At 42.4% G+C, this 22,912-nt stretch overlaps 2 protein-coding genes across 8 annotated transcripts in view; one reads left to right on the top strand and one right to left on the bottom strand.

The window, feature by feature from the left end:
• The window catches only part of LOC112261835 (inverted formin-2), a 30,886-nt gene extending 25,332 nt beyond the window's left edge, over positions 1–5,554 (bottom strand). For 3 of the 6 annotated variants that reach the window (XR_006084568.1, XM_024437458.2, XM_042330043.1), the window contains exon 1: positions 5,341–5,549. The gene's annotated coding sequence lies outside the window, so the exon portion shown is untranslated. Of the gene's footprint in view, positions 1–5,340 lie in introns of all 6 variants that reach the window. The other 3 variants (XM_024437461.2, XM_024437460.2, XM_024437457.2) reach the window with 3 other exon arrangements.
• Positions 5,555–21,224: 15,670 nt separating this feature from the next.
• The window catches only part of LOC112261832 (dnaJ homolog subfamily C member 17), a 54,109-nt gene continuing 52,421 nt past the window's right edge, over positions 21,225–22,912 (top strand). For both annotated transcript variants that reach the window (XR_002955222.2, XM_024437453.1), the window contains exon 1: positions 21,225–21,426. Coding sequence is in view for 1 of the 2 variants with exons in the window: in XM_024437453.1 (XP_024293221.1) it covers positions 21,343–21,426 (84 nt within the window). In the remaining variant the exon portion in view is untranslated. The remainder of the gene's footprint in view (positions 21,427–22,912) is intronic.

Here is a 22,912-nt window from a genome sequence, read left to right as displayed (position 1 = left end):
GGAAATCATTTTTACCAGCATGTCAGCATCACCTTTACTCCACACACAGAAATGCATAAAAGGCTCTCCCTCACCCTCCATATGGCGAATCTGACCATAACTATATCCTACTTATTCCTGCTTAAATTCAAAACAGGAAGTACCAGTGACACGCTCAATTCGGAAGTGGTCCGATGAAGCGGATGCTAAGCTACAGGACTGTTCCACTAGCACAGACTGGAATATGTTCCGGGATTCATCCAATAACATTGAGGAGTTTACCACATCAGTCACCTGCTTCATTAATGAATGCATCGACGACATCTTGCCCACAGTGACCATACGTACAAATCCAAAACTGAAACCATGAATAACAGGCAACATCTGCACTGAGCTAAAGGCTAGAGCTTCTGCTTTCAAGCTGTGGGACATTAATCTGGATGCTTATAAGAAATCCCGCTACGACCTCCGCCGAGCCATAAAAACAGGCAATGTGTCAATACAAGGCTAAGATCAAATCCTACTATGCCAGCTCTGACACTCATCGGATATGGCAGGGCTCGCAAACTATCATGGATTACAATGGAAAACCCAGCCGCGAGCTGCCCGGTGACACTAGCCTACCAGACGAGTTAAATACCTTCTATGCTCTCTGAGGCAAGCAACACTGAACCATGCATGAGAGCACCAGCTGTTCCGTACGACTGTGTGATCTCACTCTCTGTAGCCAATGTGAGTAATACCTTTAAACAGGTTAACATTTACCACGGGGACAGATGGATTACCAGGATGCATACTCAAAGCATATGCTGGTCAGCTGGCAAGTGTCTTCACTGACATTTTTAAACTGTCCCTGATCCAGTCTGTAATACCTACATGTTTCGAGCAGACTACCATGGTTCATGTGCCCAAGAACACCAAGGTAACATGTCTAAATTATTATCGCCCAGTAGCACTCACATCTGTAGCCACTGTTGGGTTATGAGAATATGAAATATACTTATTCGTGTCACTGAGGGAGTGCTTAGGTTTAGAGGGTCTACACCAGAAGTTAATGGTTATCTGTAGGAGGAAGGTATATAGTGTGTGCAATTAAGCTTGGAATGTGCTGAGTGCATGGAAGCGATCACATGTGGCAGGCATTGATAAGGGGAGAGAGCCATAGATTAGTGATGAAGGGGGGTCGAGGTCAGGTCAGGTCACATTAAGGGAGAAAGAAAAGTTTATGGCCCAGATTATTTAGTGTCCTGCAAAGTAGTAAAGATACAATGTTTGTGCAGATGTGTAGGAGGTGATTCAGCCTAGGAGGAAGGGTTAAATATCAGTGCTTGTGTGAAAATGTTTTTGTCTAATGCAGCTGTATTAACCCTCTGGGATGAATAAACTTGGTCTAAAGCTTTCATAGTGCCCGTTGAGTTTTACTCTGAGAATTAGAACCTAACACCACGAAATGCTTTGAAAGTCTGATCATGGCTCACATCAACACCATCATCCCAGACACCCTGGACCCACTCCAATTTGCATAGTGCCCCAACAGATCTTTAGATGACACAATCTCTATTGCACTCCACACTACCCTCTCCAACCTGGAAAAAAGGAATACCTATGTGAGAATGTTGTTCATTGACTACAGCTCAGCGTTCAACATGACACTGCCCTACAAGCTCACTAAGCTCAGGACCCTGGGACTGAACATCTCCCTCTGCAACTGGATCCAGGACTTCCTGACGGGCCACCCCCAGGTGGTCAGGCTAAACAACAACACATCCACCACAATGACTCTCAACACGGGTGCCCCTCAGGAGTGTATGCTTAGTCCCCTACTGTACTCCCTGTTCACTCACGACTGCGTGGCTGCGTACGACACCAACACCATCATTAAGTTTGGATGAGAAAGCCTTTAGGGAAGGAGGTCTTCCATTCAGATTTATAGAATTGTCCATGTGGTCTATAATAAAGGACACTTTAATATAACAGACTTTTAAAATTCAATATTTGTGCACAACTTCTACTTAAAATATCAAATGAATGCAAAAGAAACTCATTTCTTGGAATGACCCAGAATGATTTAGTCTAGGTGAATTCCACAACATCAGTCATGAACACAGTCATGGACACATCAGAAATCCATGAACATCATGTAGGGTTCCCTAGATAATTCAGCAGGACTTTCCAACATGGGTCATGCAGTTTTCAGTAGGAATTAGGAAGGAAGGGAATTTCCTGAGACAGGAAACACAAGAAAAACATGCTGCCACAGCAAGATTTGGTGTTCCTCTTTTTAAAATGTTGTTCCTCACACAATGCTGACCTGATCTCAGTTAGAGAGAGAGAGAGCTTATGTTTATAAACATACATCTGGACCAGTTGTGGGTCATCTAGATAAAAAGGGAGAAAGGGGAATTCTTTTTTAGCTTGTTGCTTCTGCACATTCTTTATGCTCAGTGACAGCTCCCACATAGCCACACTCACATTGGCTTACTCACTGCAGGTCAGTAATACACTCATACTGTACTCAAGGGAAGCAGCCTACATTAAAACAACTCAACCCACTATTCTACTGTAAAAACTATGTTCTATTATATAATAAAATATTATCCCTATTGGTTTCCTTGTAAGCACTCAGCTCATGCATACAGCGTAGATAAATCTGCCTGTATTTTCAAAGGAAAGATTCCAACAATCTATGAGTTTGTTCTTATCACTTTGAGTGCAGGTATTTTTTGTGTAAGCCAAACAGAAGAAAGTAAATAAACTACAACATGGCTGGGGTAAGAATTCAGCCACATGAAGCCCAGTGTTTATGGAATGTATCGTATTTGTTGTCACTGGAATGCCAGACTTGACCATGAGTGACAGACCCAGGTCATCTCAGAGCAAACATTGCTGCCTACAGTTTAGTTGACTGTAGTGTTTCCATAATGCAGACTTAATCCACTAGAAAAGCTCATTCAAAAATATATAACTCTAAAAGATCAAGATGGATTACCTGGGATTATCTCTATGTTGTTTGAGCATCTCCAATCAGCCTGCTCAACATAATTGTATCTGTGACTTATTTGCCCCCCCCCCAAAATAATGTGTTGGCGATGTCCATCTCCTCACTTGCACTACTAGGAGTAGTAATGAGAGATTTCACATCTGGTATTAATTTTCTAGAACTAGTAGCCTGTAATAAATTTATCACTATCTTCATTGATGTTGCGAATTTGAAGAGGTTGAATTTAAACCTTGTTCATGTTATTGACTTCAATGTTAAGACCTGTGAGTTCAGAGCAGATGTCTGAAAGGAGGAGTAACAATCGTCAAGAATTCTTGATGAGCTAATAGCGCAGGCGTTGTGGTGATAAAACTTTGGTAGCGTTTTCCTCAGGTTTCCTTGATTAAAGTCCCCAAGCTACAATAAATATTGTCTCAGGATATGCGGTTTCCAGTTTGCACAAAGTCCAGTGTAGTTTCTTGAGAGCCATCGTGGTGTCGGCGTGAGGGGAAAGATACACGGTTGTGACGATAACCCGAAGAGAATGTTCTGTTATGGCAATGCCTTACAGTGGGAATTTGAGATCTGCAGTAAAGCTATGTGAATACTATAGCAACCCACAGCTGTGAGGATGAGAGAGATTATAAGAATGCTGCTGACCTGCAAAATGACTAACCAAAATCTAAAACTGACCCTTTACCTAATTTTAACCAATTCTGAAATGAAATGTTGGTTTGCAGGTCAGGAGTGTCCATATAGCCTTTTCCTTTGAGGGTATGCTGTGAGTCACAAAGCCCTGAGTGGGCTGCTTTTGCTTAATGGCAATTATACATAGTGATATTTCAGAGCCCTCTCATCCCGATTCTCAGGACTGGCGCTATAGCTTTTTGGGGACCCTGAGATTTACTTGGAGGGTTCCCCACCTCGTGGAAAAACAGTGCCCCCCCCCTCTTGACATTTATTTCCTGCAATTATACACATAATTGCTCTGGGGTGTAGAGAAAATGTTTCAGATTTAGAACACATTTTCTGCAATTCTACACATGTTGCAATGAGGTGGAGAGAAGAGTTTGCAATTACATAACACCTTTCATGCAATTCTACTCATTTTGCCATGGGGCAGAGAGAGGAAATGTGCAGTTTTATAGATAATTTCCTGCAATTCTACCAAATTTGCCATTTGGGGGAGATTTTTTCCCCTCCATTTTAAAGCAAATTTTCTGCAATTTCACACATTTTGTAATGACTTATGCCATGTTAATATGATATCTGAGTGGGAATGACGAACAAAATCAATGTGGGCCCTTTGGAGGTCAGGGCCCCTGTGCACGTGTCCTGTGTGCCTGGTCGGTATTCGGCCATGATTACTACAAGTTTAGATATCTGGCTAGACTAACTACCAATCTTAAAACTGTTAGCTGACATGGCTGATTAATTCAGTGACTGGCATAACACGAGAGAAACTGCTGATGCACAAGGAAATGTAATTCTATATTTATTTATATTATTTTGGTCAGGGGCCCCCCTTATGCCTAGAACGGGCCATGCTGGTTATAATGATGACGTTGAGCATGCCTTGCCTTGAACAATAAATTCATAGAGGTGCATACAACATTCCTGAGATCATGCTTGCATGAAAGGGCCACCAGAAGGTGATGTTAATATGCAGAGCCTTATATCAACAGGGCTAAGGTCTCCAACTAAAATTGGACAGTGTATCCCAACCTGGTTACTGTTAAACAGTGCAATGCACAAGCATGATTTTATTAGCTGGATGTGAATATGTTAAAAATGCATCATAGGCCATATGTAGACCACATCAGTCTGTGTTTCTGTCAAAGGGGACCAAAGGACTCCATTGATGTAACTTGACCTGCATCACCCACAAGCAGTCCTCGTGACTAATGGGAAACATTAAGGAGATGTTTGACAATTTCCAAAATGCATTATGTCAGGATATTCACTCTTGTAATAATCTGTTAAAAATAAATAAGGGATAATGGGGGATGTGATGTCCATTAGATGAATTGCCATCTGTTAAATAATTATCAATACAGGTAGGCTAGACTTAAGTCAGTAATATTACTCTTTCGAACAGATGTGAAAATGTGTTGCTGTTTGATAATCAAGTGAAGTAAGTACTCTCGTGCTACGGATTCCAATGTTGTGGAACTGTCTTTATTTTGCGCTCTCGACGGCTCCCATGTTCATGGTGTCACTGGGAACATAACGGGAAAACCTATCACCGGTTTATAATGTCGAATTCAGATAATTTATCCTTAAAAAAATTCACTTCGTTGTCTGAAGTTCTCATAAATAGCCCACCGATGAGCTAAAAGACAATTCCCCTTAAATCGCGCGTTTCCAGCTGCGCTGCTTACCTGATCTTATGCCAAAATAACCACTTGAAGAATCGCGTCCTCCGATTGCGGACAGACAACGTATCTTTCCAGCTTCCAAGCGCCTTTTTTATTTCGTGCTTTACCAGGATACCTCTGTACAATGTATGTAGATGTTAAGTGGAGAATGAGTGAGGATGGTTAGGGGAATTTCAGTTTGGTCGTGGACCTCATCGTTTACACATGAGCACAATGCACAACTGGATAGCCCCTCCCACGCCCTGCTCTATTGTGTCATGGGGTTTTAAGATAGGCAGACCTCACACAAATGTAGAATGCTTGGTCATTGTTATTACACAAGTGGAATAGAGACAAAAACAACCTTATACCAACAATTATTATTATTACTTAGAAAATAATATAATATTGGTATAAATTATCTGAGAACTCCAGAAAGCTTTCCATGCTTATTACCATCTCTTCGAAGTTACTGAGATTTTATTTGATCTAAAAGTCTCACTAAACTTGGTCCAAGCTCACGTATCTTGCGGTGGAAGAAAGGCTAGATCAGGTGGCTGCCCTGCTCTTGCCCTTAGTTTGCCTCCTGCCCCTCCTATCGCCTTGGGTACACTTTCCTGAAAACAATGACACTATACTTTGCTTAAACCTATTTGTGGTGACTTCAAAATGAGGGGTGTTGTTGAAAGCAAAGTCATCAGACATCGGATCATCTCGAACAAATCAGAGTATTAAAGCCAATTCCGATAAAAAAAAAAAAAAGTGTTATACCCATGTGTGTTCTGGCTCTGGCCCAACCCAACGGTTTCTGGGACTAGATGATCTAGAATGGTTTTCCATTCTAGAAATCGTTGGGGAGGTACTCAGATCCAGACTCATTGCAGAGAACAAACTAACATCTGTGGCGTGGCATAGCGTTTGGCCTAGTGTTTGGCCGGAGCAAGGAGTTCGGGTTGCAAGGCTAATGGATTGGACCATCCATAAGATTAAAATACAAATGTCCACTATGTTTTAAAGCTATACAGCGGTTGTGTACCATTACATTGTTAACAAACAACAGAGTAAAAAAAAGCTTGTTTTGGTTTGGATGGGGTATGACATTCGAACTAAAGTCATCAGTTCGATAAGTTCTATTCTTTAAGAATCAATGGGTATATATAATTAATTAAAAAGTCTGAAAATTGACATAGTTATTGTAGATGGACCCTTTAAAGATTAGAATATTCCAATGCAGTTAGCCAAAAAAAGATGACAAGATAGGTCACACATATTTCTTCCAGGGTTGCTATAAACCACATGAGGCTGGTGGCACCTTAATTGGGGAGGACGGGCTCGTGGTAATGGCTGGAGCGAAATAAGTGAAATGGTATTAAATACATCAAACACATGGATTCCATGTGTTTAATGCCATTCCATGTGCTTCATTCCAGACATTATTATGAGCCATCCTCCCTTTAGCAGCCTCCACTGCAATAAACAGATATCCCACATTTCTGGTTAGTCCATAACTTGTTTCCTGTTTGAGGCAGGGCACGTTTACAGCAACACAATCTCACACTCAATTTGTGTAAATATTTACAAAAATATTTCAGCAGATTTTGTGCGTTTCTGTTTGGCTTGATTCGTGTGAAAATACACACAATGTTGTGCGCCTTCATTCGTAGAAAAATATATTTTGGGAGCAAACTTCAGAACAATCTTTTTGAAAGTTATTGGATCAATGCATTTTGGGCAATGGTGTTCTACACTGCCTTTTTTGTGTCCCACATTTATTTATATCAAAAACAAAGATGTTAACAAGCCAATATTGTTAATGTCGTGGAAAATTCAAATCAAGTGAGAAAGACTTTGTCATTTCTTCCTCGAAAACAATCCTGTCTCGGAGCTCTACGGACAATTCCTTCAACCTCATGGTTTGGTTTTTGCTCTGACATGCACTGTCAGAGCAAAAACTGTGGGACATTATATAGACAGGTGTGTGCCTTTCCAAATCATGTCCAATCCATTGAATTTACCACAGGTGGACTCCAATCAAGTTGTAGAAACATCTCAAGGACGATCGATGGAAACAGGATGCACCTGAGATACATTTAGAGTCTCATAGCAAAGGGTTTGAATACTTATGTAAATGAGGTATTTCTGTTTTTGTGTGTTTTTTAAATAAATTTGCAAAAAATTTATAAAAACCTGTGTTCCCTTTATCGTTATGGGGTAGGTAGGTAGATTGATGTGGGGGAAAAAAAGGTGAATAAGGCTGCAAGGTAAAATAATTTGGAAAACGTCAAGGGGTCCGAATACTTTCCGAATGCACTATATATCAAATAACCTGACAATGATCCACATCATATGGGTAGACAAATAATGCAACTATTGCTAATCTAGGATGCAAACCAGTTATATGATTCACTGTTGATCCATCCTGTTTTGATCTAATGATATGGATGTAGGATTTTCTATGGCCTAGAATTGAGGCCTTTCACAGACATGAAGGATGAAGCTAAGCCACTCTTGGTTCTTATTGGTGAAGACTGAACTCAAGTTAAGGGTTGTGTGTTAGACTCTCCGATACCACTTTGCCGAACATGCGGCTTGGAGGTTGTAAATAAACCCTTTTTAAAAAAATGTTGTACATTTTTTTATCCCGTTTTCGTGGTATCCAATTGTTTAGTAGCTACTATCTTGTCTCATCGCTACAACTCCCATACGGGCTCGGGAGAGACGAAGGTTAAAAGTCATGCATCCTCCGATACACAACCCAACCAAGCCGCACTGCTTCTTAACACAGCGCGCATCCAACCGCCACAGGAGTCGCTGGTGCGCAATGAGACAAGGATATCCCTACTGGCCAATCCCTCCCTAACCCGGGCGACGCTAGGCCAATTGTGTGTTGCCCCACGGACCTCCCAGTCGCGGCCAGTTACGATAGAGCCTGGGCGCGGACCCAGAGTCTCTGGTAGTACAGCGCCCTTAACCACTGCACCAACCGGGAGGCCGTAAATAAACCCTTTTTAAGGTGATATAACTTGTATCAATATTATAGGGCTGTGAAACCCATTGCCGAATGGAAATTGCTGCTGACATTGAACATAGCTTACTTAGGGTTACGGTATTTAATTAATTTCAGACTCTCCTATACCACTATTCCCAACATCTTAAACCCCATAGGTTGCAAATAAACCCTTTTAAGCTGATTTAACTTGTATCATTATTATAGGGCTGTGATATGTGATATGCTGTGATATGTTAATATGAAGTCATTTTTATGCATATTACATCAGTGTATCATCATTTATCTACCTACACCATATTTGGCAGGACATCAAAAAAACTTTTAAAAATTTTTTCGCAGTTTTGCTGTTTGCATAGTTACTGCTCTTTGCTTTTCTAGGGCAGTATAGGCCTACACTACGAGCTGAATAATTAATTCATTTTAATGCATTCATAATCAAGGCAGATGGTCATATAGACTATGGTAGGCCTACAGTAAACAGTTAGGTTGAAAGAAAGACAGTGGGGCTCATCACAATACAATGCCTTAGGCTAGTGATGCCCAGCTCGCTACCTGGATAGACACGAACAGAGCCTCTTGCATTTAAATACACATGGTATGGAATCAGATCAAATCAACTTTAATTTGTCACGTGCCGAATATAGCAGGTTTAGACCTTACCGTGAAATGCTTACTTACAATCCCTAAACCAACAATGCCGGTTTAAAGAAAAATAAGTGTTAAGAAAATATTTACTAAATAAACTGAAGTGACATTAGGTACTATACTATTAGGTTACAATTTCTCCTACATTAATTCTGTCATCCTAGGAAAGTTGGAGTGGACTTTCAGTCCGTTAATACAAGACTGGGTTTTTAAACTATTCACTGGATGTTTAAGAATTACATGTTAAGTTTCAAGAGCATCCCTTGGGATTTTGGGTCTGAAAGAAGACTGCCAACATTTTCCCAAGTATGTTCTGAAGTGTTTGAGGGTGCATGTTTGGGTTCTGTTCCAGAAAATGAGAGGTTATTGAAATGACTCTACCATGTCAGGACTAGTTCCTATTACACTAGCCCATATTAGACTCCTCTTATCACCTCTCAGCCACTCAGGAAATGCTACAACAATGGGATTTACAGGAAAATGGATGCATTATTTTCCCCTGCAAGCCCACATCCGGATATACAAAAGTGAAACCAGAGCATATTATGCCATAATAAACCGTATGAAATGTTCATGAATGTTCCCCCTCTGTTCGAAATCAAATGTTATTTGTCACATGCGCCGTGTGTTAAGTGTTAAGAAAGTATTTACGGAAATAAACTGAAGTAAAAAATAAAAATATATGATTAACAAATAATTATGGAGCAACAATAAAATAACAATAGCGAGTCTATATATAGGGGGTACAAGTACAGAGTCAATGTGCGGGGAAATCGGTTAGTTGAGGTAATATGTATACTACCGCTAAAAAGTTTGGGGTCACTTAGAAATGTTCTTGTTTTTGAAAGAAAAGCCCAATTTATCATTTTTTCCCCCATTTTTGTCAAGCTTCTTTCAATAGTACCCGCAAAACACCCGTCTTAATGTCAACAGTGAAGAGGCAACTCCGGGATGCTGGCCTTTTAGGCAGTTAGCAAACCATGCAACTGCATGCCTGAAAGACCAAAGCTCGACAATATCTGCCTCATTATAGCATGATCAACTGTATCAAAATGTCACAACCGTGTGCAGAGAAGGACCAAGGCGCAGTGAATGTTGAGTTCCACATCATTTATTAATAGTGAAACTTAACAAAAACAATAAACGATCAACGAACTGTGACTACAGCGGTGCTACATACACTTACACAAAATACAATATCCCACAAACACTACTTAAATATGATCCCCAATTAGAGACAATGATTGCCAGCTGCCTCTAATTGGGAATCATACAAATCACCAACATAGAAACATGAAAACTAGAACACACACATAGAAATAATAAACTAGACTAACCCCCCAGTCACGCCCTGACCTATTCCACCATAGGAAATAAGGACTCTCTATGGTCAGGACGTGACGCAAAAGCCTTAGCGACATCAACAAAAAGAGACACAGTGCTGTTTTTTGTCAAGAGCTTCAGTGATATAATTTAAAACCTTCATGGCTGCTGTAATTGTGCTATGCTTCTTCCTAAAGCCTGATTGGTACATTGATAAAATAGAGTAAGTATATGTCAAGGATTTCCTCCTCTTCATCTGAAGAGGAGAGGCGAGAAGGATCGGAGGACCAATATGCGGCGTGGTAAGTGTCCATGGTTCTTTTAATATATAAATGTACACATGAACACTACAAAACAATAAACATGGAACGTGTGAAACCCTAAACAGTCCTATCTGGTGCAAAGACAGAGACAGGAACAAAGACACTAAGGACAATCACCCACACCAAACTCAAAGAATATGGCTGCCTAAATATGGTTCCCAATCAGAGACAACGATAAACACCTGCCTCTGATTGAGAACCACTTCAGACAGCCATAGACTTATCTAGAACACCCCACTAGCTACACACCACATACAAAAACCCATGCCACACCCTGGCCTGACCAAATAAATAAAGACAAACACAAAATACTTCGACCAGGGCGTGACAGAACCCCCCCCCCCTAAGGTGCGGACACCCGAACGCACCTCAAAACAAATAGGGAGGGTCCGGGTGGGCGTCTGTCCATGGTGGTGGCTCCGGCGCGGGACGTGGACCCCACTCAGTGTCTTAATCCCCTCTCCTCACGTCCCTGGATAGTCCACCCTCGCCGCCGACCATGGCCTAGTAGTCCTCACCCAGAAACCCACTGGACTGAGGAGCAGATCGGGACTGAGGGGCAGCTCGGGACTGTGGGGAAGCTCAGGAGTGAGAGGAAGGCTCAGGAGTGAGAGGAAGATCCAGATACCAGATCCTGGCTGGCTGGTGGTTTCGGCAGATCCTGGCTGACTGGCAGATCCCGGCTGACTGGCAGATCCTGGCTGACTGGCGGATCCTGGCCGACTGGCAGATCTGGCAGATCCCGGCTGACTGGCGGATCTGGAAGAGTCTGGTTGACTAGCAGATCTGGAAGAGTCTGTTTGACTAGCAGATCTGGAAGAGTCTGGTTGACTGGCAGATCTGGAAGAGTCTGGTTGACTGGCAGATCTGGAAGAGTCTGGTTGACTGGCAGATCTGGAAGAGTCTGGTTGACTGGCAGATCTGGAAGAGTCTGGTTGACTGGCGGATCTGGAAGAGTCTGGTTGACTGGCGGATCTGGAAGAGTCTGGCTGAGTCTGGCTGCGGATCTGGAAGAGTCTGGCTGACTGGCGGATCTGGAAGAGTCTGGCGGATCTGGAAGAGTCTGGCTGACTGGCGGATCTGGAAGAGTCTGGCTGACTGGCGGATCTGGAAGAGTCTGGCGGATCTGGAAGAGTCTGGCTGACTGGCGGATCTGGAAGTGTCTGGCTGACTGGCGGATCTGGAAGAGTCTGGCTGACTGGCAGATCCTGGCAGACTGAAAGATCTGGCTGCTCCATGCTGACTGGCGGCTCTGGCTGCTCCACGCTGACTGGCGGCTCTGGCTGCTCCATGTAGGCTGACAGCTCTGGCGGCTTCTTACAGACTGGCAGCTCTGGCAGCTCCTTGCAGACTGGCAGCTCCGTGCAGACTGGCAGCTCCTTGCAAACTGGCAGCTCCTTGCAGACTGGCAGCTCCTTGCAGACTGGCAGCTCCTTGCAGACTGACAGCTCCTTGCAGACTGACAGCTCCTTGCAGACTGACATCTCTGGCTGCTCCATACAGACTGACATATCTGGCTGCTTCATGCAGACTGATAACTCTGGCTGCTTCATGCAGACTGACATCTCTGGCTGCTTCATGCAGACTGACATCTCTGGCTGCTTCATGCAGACTGACATCTCTGGCTGCTTCATGCAGACTGACAGCTCTGACTGCTCCATGCAGACTGACAGCTCTGACTGCTCCATGCAGACTGACAGCTCTGACTGCTCCATGCAGACTGACAGCTCTGACTGCTCCATGCAGACTGACAGCTCTGACTGCTCCATGCAGACTGACAGCTCTGACTGCTCCATGCAGACTGACATCTCTGGCTGCTTCATGCAGACTGACAGCTCTGGCTGCTTCATGCAAACTGACAGCTCTGACTGCTCCATGCAGACTGACAGCTCTGGCTGCTTCATGCAGACTGGCAGTTCTGGCTGCGCTGAACAGGCGGGAGACTCCGGCAGCGCTGTAGAGGAGGAAGGCTCTGGCTGCGCTGAACAGGCGGGAGACTCCTGCAGCGCTGTGTCGGAGGAAGGCTCTGACTGCGCTGAACAGGCGGGAGACTCCGGCAGTGCTGGAGAGGAGAAAGGCTCCGACAGCGCTGGAGAGGCGAGGCACACTGTAGGCCTGATGCGTGGTGCTGGTACTGGTGGTACTGGACCGAGGACACGCACAGGAAGCCTGGTGCAGGGAGCTGCTACCGGAGGGCTGGGGTGTGGAGGTGGTACTGGATAGACCGGACCGTGCAGGCGCACTGGAGCTCTTGAGCACCGAGCCTGCCCAACCTTACCTGGCTCGATGCCCACTCTAGCCCGGCTGATCCGAGGAGCTGGAATATACCTCACCGGGCTATGCACCCCGCACTGGGGACACCGTGAGCACCACTGCATAACACGGTGCCTGCCCGGTCTCTCTAGCCCCCCCGGTAACGCAGGTCTCCTACCTGGCGTAGCCATAGTCCCTGTGAGCCCCCCCCCAATAATTTTTTGGGGCTGACTCCCGGGCTTCCATCCGCTCTGCCGTGCTAGCTCCTCATAATGCCGCCTCTCTGCTTTTGCTGCCTCCAGCTCGGCTTTGGGGCGACAATAATCTCCAGGCTGATCCCAGGGTCCTTTACCGTCCAGTTCCTCCTCCCATGTCCATTTCTCCAGGTGGTGCAACCTCTCCCACTGTAGCTGCTGCTGCTCCTGCTGCTGCTGCCTCTGTTGCCTCTTCTCCTGTTTCACCTTTGGGCGGCTACACACCCCTGGTTTAGCCCAGGGTCCTCTCCCGTCGAGGATCTCCTCCCATGTCCAGAAATCCTTCTTACGCATCTCCTCTTTGGGCTGCTCCTGCCTGTTGACACGCTGCTTGGTCCGTTTGTGGTGGGTGATTCCGTTAAGGATTTCCTCCTCTTCATCTGAAGAGGAGAGGCGAGAAGGATCGGAGGAGCAATATGCGGCGTGGTAAGTGTCCATGGTTCTTTTAATATGTAAATGTACACATGAACACTACAAAACAATAAACATGGAACGTGTGAAACCCTAAACAGTCCTATCTGGTGCAGAGACAGGAACAAAGACACTAAGGACAATCACCCACACCAAACTCAAAGAATATGGCTGCCTAAATATGGTTCCCAATCAGAGACAACGATAAACACCTGCCTCTGATTGAGAACAACTTCAGACAGCCATAGACTTATCTAGAACACCCCACTAGCTACAATCCCCCATATATACACACCACATACAAAAACCCATGCCACACCCTGGCCTGACCAAATAAATAAAGACAAACACAAAATACTTCGACCAGGGCGTGACAGTATATAAAAACTGTTAGCTGTTCACTAACAAGAGTTTCAAGTTTTTTTTCGCCAGTGGTGAGTGCTTTGAGATGAGCCTATAATTATTTAAAAGAGTTGGATCCCCCTTTTTAGAAGAGGTAGAACAAATGCTGATTTTCAAATCTTTGGAATTTCCTTACATTCCAGGGTTAGATTGAATAGACATGTAATTGGTTCAGCTATGAAATCAACTGCCAGATTTAAAAAGCAGGGATCAAGAAGATCAGTACCTGCAGGCTTTCTCTGATCTAAGGATTTCAGGGCTTTATGTACCTCCTGCACTGAGAATGGCAAAAAGCTAAACGTTTGACCAGCTCTCACTGGTTCATCCACACAGGGTTGTACAGAGACAGAGGACACTGAATCAAACAGCCTACCAGATGATACAAAGTGCTCATTAAAACAATTCAGCATTTCAGTTTTGTCATATACAGCAACAGTGTCCTTCAATACACATGGTGGTAATTAATTAACATTGCTGTTACCAGACAGACTTAATAGCCTTCCAAAACGTTATAGGGTCATTCAGGTTATCAGTGGTAACAGACATAAAATATTCAGAATTGGCCTTCCTGAGAAGAAAATAACACTTGTTTCGTAACTGCCTAAAAAGAAGCTAATCTGCATCAGAACATGATTTCCTTGCTTTAGCCCAGGCTAGACTACGTTTATGAATACTACTATGGTGTTGAACGCTGAGCTGTAGTTTTTATTTATTTTTTATTTTATTTCACCTTTATTTAACCAGGTAGGCAAGTTGAGAACAAGTTCTCATTTACAATTGCGACCTGGTCAAGATAAAACAAAGCAGTTCGACACATACAACAACACAGAGTTACACATGGAGTAAAACAAACATACAGTCAATAATACAGTAGAAAAATAAGTCTATATACAATGTGAGCAAATGAGGTGAGATAAGGGAGGTAAAGGCAAAAAAAGGCCATGGTGGCAAAATAAATACAATAAAGCAAGTAAAACACTGGAATGGTAGATTTGCAGCGGGAGAATGTGCAAAGTAGAGATCGAAATAATGGGGTGCAAAGGAGCAAAATAAATAAGTAAATACAGTATGGGGAGAGGTAGTTTCAGAGATTTTTGTAGTTCGTTCCAGTCATTGGCAGCATAGAACTGGAAGGAGAGGCGGACTAAGGAAGAATTGGTTTTGGGGGTGATCAGAGAGAAATACCTGCTGGAGCGCGTGCTACAGGTGGGTGCTGCTATGGTGACCAGCGAACTGAGATAAGGAGGAACTTTACCTAGCAGGGTCTTGTAGATGACCTGGAGCCAGTGGGTTTGGCGACGATTATGAAGCGAGGGCCAGCCAACGAGAGCGCACAGGTCGCAGTGGTGGGTAGTATATGGGCCTTTGGTGACAAAACGCATGGCACTGTGATAGACTGCATCGAATGTATTGAGTAGGGTATTGGAGCCTATTTTGTAAATTACATCGCCGAAGTCGAGGATCGGTAGGATGGTCAGTTTTACAAGGGTATGTTTGGCAGCATGAGTGAAGGATGCTTTGTTGCGAAATAGGAAGCCAATTCTGGATTTAACTTTGGATTGGAGATGTTTGATGTGAGTCTGGAAGGAGAGTTTACAGTCTAACCAGACACCTAGGTATTTGTAGTTGTCCACATATTCTAAGTCAGAACCGTCCAGAGTAGTGATGTTGGACGGGCGGGCAGGTGCAGGTAGCGATCGGTTGAAGAGCATGCATTTAGTTTTACTTGTATTTCAGAGCAATTGGAGGCCATGGAAGGAGAGTTGTAGGGCATTGAAGCTTGTCTGGAGGATTGTTAACACAGTGTCCAAAGAAGGGCCAGAAGTATACATTATGGTGTCATCTGCGTAGAGATGGATCAGAAACTCACCAGCAGCAAGAGCGACATCATTGATGTATACAGTAGTCAATGAATAGCATTCTCACATAGGTGTTCCTTTTGTCCATGTGGGAAAGGGCAGTGTGAAGTGCAATAGAGATTGCATTATCTGTGGATCTGTTGGGGCGGTATTCAAATTGGAGTGGGTCAAGGGTTTCTGGGATAATGGTGTTGAAGTGAGCCATGACCAGCATTTGAAAGCACTTCAGGGCTACAGATGTGAGAGCTACGGGTCGGTAGTCATTTAGGCAGGTTACCTTGGTGTTCTTGGGCAAAGGGACTGGGGTTGCAAAGGGTCGGAAACTTTTTTCTATAATTTTTCTATAAATTTTCCATGGGAAGTTAAGCCTGGGAATTTGGGTTATTTTACTTAAATTCATCAAAAACATTAGCTTATCACAGTGAACCTTTTTTTTGTGGGATACACATAAGGCAATTCTAGGTCTTGTGGCATATTTTGGTTAAACAATATCCAATTAAAATTGGAATTGCAACCCTTTGCATGCACAGTGTATTCTTCCATCACATGTACAGCTGGTTCTCAATATCTTGCACACTAATGAGAAGCTATTGAGCCCACACTACTACACTGTCTGAGCCAAGGACTACATGCTTTCTGGTAAGTTTTGATTACAATACTGGGTGGGGTGAATATATTTTATATGACATACATTATTTTTTGTTAACTAGTAAATAGTAGCCTACAACAAAGTGTGTTTAAATCATTTCTAACGTCTTAACAATTTCTACTAGTTAGTTTTTGCTACCATGTGGGTTTTTAGCTTGCTTGAGCCTGCTAACTGAGGAGTGTTAATTGAAAAGTTTCCATACATGTTCATTTTAAAACATTTCTCTTACAAAGGAGTTGTTTAATCTAACTTCTTAACTATTTATATGTACATGGAATTGTGTGTTTTTTTTATACACATTTCTTTCTAATCTTCAGAGGAAAATGCCACGGGCACTATCTGATGTGTGGTAACATTTCACTGCAGGTAATATAGAAGGAGAAGCTGTGTACATTTGCAAATACTGTGCCAAATCATATGTGAAGAATGCAATAAAGATGCAGAATCATCTGGCCAAGTGCATAAAGTTACCTCAGCGCTCACAACAAGCAACCTCTGACAAAAGTCCCTCTACTTCTATTCAAGGTGAAAATTATGAATCAGACACCTTATCGATAGCAACAGCTCATGGTCCTCCTGGAATCAGAAGTTTTGACTCAATGGAGGAACGTAGTCATAGAAATGCTGATTAATGTCTTGCTCGAGTTGTGTATGCAACTGCTTCACCTCTGATGCGCACAGGCAATGTGCATTGGAAGAGATTTCTGAATTTTCTTCGCCCAGCATACACCCCTCCAACCAGACATGCTTTCTCTACTCATTTGCTGGATGCAGAGTTCAACCGAGTTCAAGTGAAGGTCAGGCAAATCATAGAGAAAGCAGACTGGATTGCAATCATCTCTGATGGGAGGTCGAATGTTCGTGGGCAAGGAATAATTAACTACATCATCTCCACCCCTCAACCAGCATTCTACAAGAGCACAGACACAAGGGATAACAGACACACCGGTCTCTACATTGCAGATGACCTGAAGGCAGTCATCAATGACCTTGGACCACAGAAGGTATTTCCACTGGTGACATACAATGCTGTGAACATGAAGGCTGCTTGGTCTAAAGTGGAGGAGTCCTACCCTCATATCACATCTATTGTCTGTGCTGCTCATGCACTGCATCGGCTCCTCAAGGACATCATGACACTGAAAACAATGGATACACTTTACAAGAGAGGCAAGGAAATGGTTAGGTATGTGAAGGGTCATCAAGTTATAGCAGCAATCTACCTCACCAAGCAAAGTGAGAAGAATAAGAGCACCACATTGAAGCTGCCCAGCAACACCCGTTGAGGTGGTGTTGTCATCATGTTTGACAGTCTCCTGGAGGGGAAGGAGTCTCTCCAAGAAATGGCCATATCACAGTCTGCCGATATGGACAGCCCCATCAAGAGGATCCTCCTGGATGAGGTATTTTGGGAGAGAGTGGTAAGCAGCCTGAAACTCCTGAAACCTATAGCAGTAGCCATTGCATGGATTGAGGGAGAAAATGCCATCCTGTCTGATGTTCAGCAGAGGAAACTGCAGATCTGAAATACATCAAAAAGCATGAAGACTTCTGCCTTCAAGCACATACACGCCGCAGGGTACATGTTGGACCCCAAGTATGCTGGCAAGAGCATCCTGTCTGTTGCAGAGATCAGCAAGGGCTATGGTATAATCACTACCGTGTCCTGCAACCTTGGCCTGGATGAGGGCCAGGTTCTTGGCAGTCTGGCAAAGTACACTTCCAAGGAAGGGCTTTTGGCTGGAGATGCAATATTGCAGTCGTGCCGACATATCTCATCAGCCATGCTTCCATCTTCCAAATCCCACCAACATCAGCCGCCTCAGAGCGCATCTGGTCCTTGTTTGGGAACACACACACCAAAGCATGCAACAGGCTGACCAATACAAAGGTTGAGAAATTGGTGGCCATCTGGGCAAATTTGAGGCTTTGAGCCTGACAACGAGCCATTCTCAACAAGGTTGGAAAGTGACAGTGAAGATGAGGTCTCAGTCTGATGTTCAAGACGTGGACATTGAGGAGGTCCAGGGAGAAGACATGGAAGCCTGAGAGGAAGACAACCAAAGCTTTAGTTTCTAGGCTATCATTTTATAGATGTACAGTATTTTGAAAATGTTTTTGGGAGATGCGATGGATCTTTGGGGATCATTCAATATTCCCTTTCTTTTGTTGTAAATCATCCCATGTGAAGAGTTGACTTGTTTAATTAAAGTTCAATTCGTAACTAAATTGTTTTTAAACATTTCTATTGGAAGAATTTAATCATTTGCAATTATGTCTACTTATGATAAGGTAAAACGTTTATGTTTCTGTCTCCATATGATATGGTAAATATATACAATGCAAAAAACATCTACATTTAAATGGTATTAATATTAATTTGCATATATTTCCATTAATTCCCATAAATTCCCGTTAAAGCCCATTTATTCCCGCTAATTCCCGTGAAAAGTTTCCACCTCCGAATATTCCTCAAAATGTGCAACCCTAACAGAGACTATGGTGGTCTGCTTGAAACATGTTGATACTCGGTCAGGGACAGGTTGAAAATGTCAGTGAAGACACTTGCCAGTTGGTCAGCGCATGCTTGGAGTACACGTCCTTGTAATCCTTCTGGCCCTGTGGCCTTGTGAATGTTGGCCTGTTTAAAGGTCTTACTCACATCGGCTAAGTAGAGTGTAATCACACAGTTGTCCAGAACAGCTGATTCTGTCATGCATGCTTCAGTGTTGCTTGCCTCGAAGCAAGCATAGAAGATATTTAGCTCGTCTGGTCGGCTTGTGTCACTGGGTAGCTCGTGGCTGTGATTCCCTTTATGGTCCGTAATAGTTTGCAAGCCCTGCCACATTGGATGAGCGTCGGAGTCGGTGTATTACAATTCAATCTTAGTCCTGTATTGACGCTTTGCCTGTTTGATGGTTTGTTGGAGGGCATAGCGGGATTTCTTATAAGCGTCCAGGTTAGAGTCCTGCTCCTTGAAAGCGGCAGCTCTACCCTTTAGCTCAGTGCGGATGTTGCCTGTAATCCATGGCTTCTGGTTGTGGTATGTATGTACGGTCACTGTGGGGACGACGTCATCAATGCACTTATTGATGAAGCCAGTGACTGATGTGGTGTACTCCTCAATGCCATCTGAAGAATCCCAGAACTTATTCCAATCTGTCCTCGCAAAACAGTCCTGTAGCTTAGTATCTGCGTCATCTGACAACTTCCTTTTTGAGCGAGTCACTGATACTTCCTGCTTTAGTTTTTACTTGTAAGCAGGAATCAGGAGAGTAGAGTTATGGTCAGATTTTCCAAATGGAGGGCGAGGGAGAGCTTTGTACGCGTCTCTGTGTGTGGAGTAAATGTGGTCTAGAGTTTTTTTCCCCTCATGTTGCACATGCTGGTAGAAATGAGTTAAAACGGATTCAAGTTTTCCTGCAATAAAGTCCCCGGCCACTAGGAGCGCCACCTCTGGATGAACATTTTCTTGTTTGCTTATGGCCTTATACAGCTTGTTAGTGCCATCTTAGTGCCAGCATTGGTTTGTGGTGGTAAATATACAGCTACGAAAAATATAGATGAAAACTCTCTTGGTAAATAGTATGGTCTACTGCTTATCATGTGATACTCTACTTCAGGTGAGCAAAACCTTAGACTTCCTTAATATTAGATTTCATGCACCAGCTATTATTTACAAATAAAATAATAGCTGGTGAAATATTCTGCTTTTACAAACTGTTATGCTGTTTTCAACTGAAACACAATACCTTGCTCTTGTTAAAGCTTTTAGAATGTATTCGTTTTTGCTAAGATTCTTGTCTTACCGGAGGCAACTGTTCTATCTTGCCGATGGATCGAAAACCCTGCCAGCTGTATGTTATCCATGTCGTCGTTCAGCCACGACTCGGTGAAACATAAGATATTACAGTTTTTAATATCCCATTAGTAGGATCTCATCCATTGTGTTATCCATTTATTGCACGTTGGCTAATAGGACTGATGGTAGAGGGGGATTACTCACTCGCCGTCGGATACTTACTAGGCACCCCGACCTACGTCCCTGATATCTCCGTCTCTTCTTCATGCGAATGACGGGGATTTGGGCCTTGTCGGGTGTCTGAAGAAAATCCTTCACGTCCGACTCGTTAAAGAAAAAGTCTTTGTCCAGTACGAGGTGAGTAATCACTGTCCTGATATTCAGAAGCTATTTTCGGTCACAACAATTGGTGGCTTATTTTGTACAAAAAACACACACACACACACACACACACAATAGCACAATTGGTTATGAGCCCGGAAAACATCAGCCATCTCTTCTGGCGCCATCATTCTGTTACCGTTGTTTTACAGTTTTTTCAAATGTATGTTCATATAATATATGCCATTTAGTAGACACTTTTATCCAATGCAATTTACAGTCATTTGGCAAACATTTCACATTCAGGTGGTCCCTGGAATCGAAACCAATATCCTGGCATTGCAAGAACCATCTTCTACCAACTACCATACTGTACCAGACTGACCAATATAATATTACTATAATGGCCAGTCTGGTATAGTTTACGTATAACACATTTTTTCATTCTTTTCAAAGTTTCCATATAACAATGATATCTGAAACTGATCACATTAATGGCAGGAAAATAATTTGAATATAACAAACTAAAAAACATATAATCAAAATGCTTGCAAAGGTCAAAACCTACAATTATATTTCACAATTATCATGCGAGTCCGTAATAAATTGTTTAGTGCACTTTAACTACACCTCCCATGATGCATTGTTTTCAGGAAGTGGATGCGTCCGAGTTGAAAGTTCAAAACGTCCAACCCAAATGCTACAACAACAAACATCTTCAGGACGTTGATATTACGTTTATTTTGGCATTTTCTTGTAATAAATAAAGATAAAATGACAGGAAATAAGGCGAAAGACCTTTTGCAGATGGACCTGTATGGTCTACTGGGTATAGAAGGCACAGCGACGGCGAAAGAGGTGAGTGATAGCTAGTTAACTTGCTAAGATTCTAACTACGCTAGCTAGCTAACGTAATAGAAAGTAAAACACGTAACTACACGTTAATCATTATACACAATGAGTAAAACGATAACTTGGCTATATACACGGGGTACCAGTACCGAGTCGATGTACAAGGTATATATGGTCATAAAACTAGGAATAAAGTGACAGATAATGAACAGTAGCAGCAGTCAAAATAGTTAGTGCAAAAATGGTTCGGTCAATGCAGATAGTCTGGGGTAGCTGTTTGGTTAACTATTTAGCAGTTTTATGGCTTGGGGTAGAAGCTATTCAGAGTCCTGTTGGTTCTAGACTTGGTGCATCGGTACAACTTGCCCTGTGTGTTCTACGAGTAAAATATCTTCGCATGGCCACTAAGTGGCAGCATAGTACCATTCACAATTCTATGTTTTTTAAATGTTAATTTTTTAAAATTTTATTTTTCAATTCATTATACAAAACTCAACTTACAGTGCTACATCAAACATGTCTAACAAAACAAAACACAGGTATTGACAAGAAAATACTCAAACATACAAAAAATATCAATAATATAATACAAAAAAACTAAACAGTTTTAGTGCAATTGTATTCACTCTGAAAAAATCTTATTATAATGATTCAGGAAGATGTTATTCTTGTTGTTATTAACTAGGGTTAATGTTTTAATAAGATAATTAAATTCAATCAGAAAAATGTGTAATTTTGGTATAGAATTTTGGAATTTTTGTTTGTGTATGAAGTATTTGGCATCAAGAATACATTTTTTTTACAATAATTTCAGTGGTCTTGTTATCATTGCAATAGTAACATATTATATCTTTCATGTCAAAAACATAGACAGTGTTCATAATGGTAAATAAGGATTTTGCAATGTTTTCCCAAAATTCTGACCCAAATTTACATCCAAAGAACAAGTGAGACAGATTCTCACCTTCTTTTTCACAGAAAACGCAGATATCATCAATAGCCACAAATTTGGATATCATGGAATTTCATGGATATATCTTATGCAAAATTTTGAAGTGCACTTCCGTAACTTTGTTTGGTATACAGTATTTGTAAGGCCTTAATCATGCATTTTTCCAGACAATATCGGGAATAAGCATGTTCCAGAAAAACTTTCCTCTCTGTGTAAATTTGTTTTGTGAATGAAGAATTTGTCTTATATATTTTACAACAAGATCTCTCAAGTAAGCCCACGCCTTCCAATCTGAGTTTTGGATAAACTTGGATCATTCCTAAAATTAAGATGACTTTTCATAAGTGTAGTTAGACCACTGGGAACGGCGTTGATCACAGAAATAAACTCTCTGAAAGGTATTGGAAACTCTTTCAATGTTATAAATTGTTAATATGTGAGAATATTACCCTTGTTGTCGAAAATATCAAGAACAACGTTAATATTCCTCTCATGCCAGCTGGGGTATAACAATGACTTATTCCTTCCAGTTATGTCTGA

Source organism: Oncorhynchus tshawytscha, linkage group LG11 (assembly GCF_018296145.1).
Source record: "Oncorhynchus tshawytscha isolate Ot180627B linkage group LG11, Otsh_v2.0, whole genome shotgun sequence".
NCBI lineage: Eukaryota > Metazoa > Chordata > Actinopteri > Salmoniformes > Salmonidae > Oncorhynchus > Oncorhynchus tshawytscha.
This window is presented reverse-complemented; position numbering and strand designations above follow the sequence as displayed.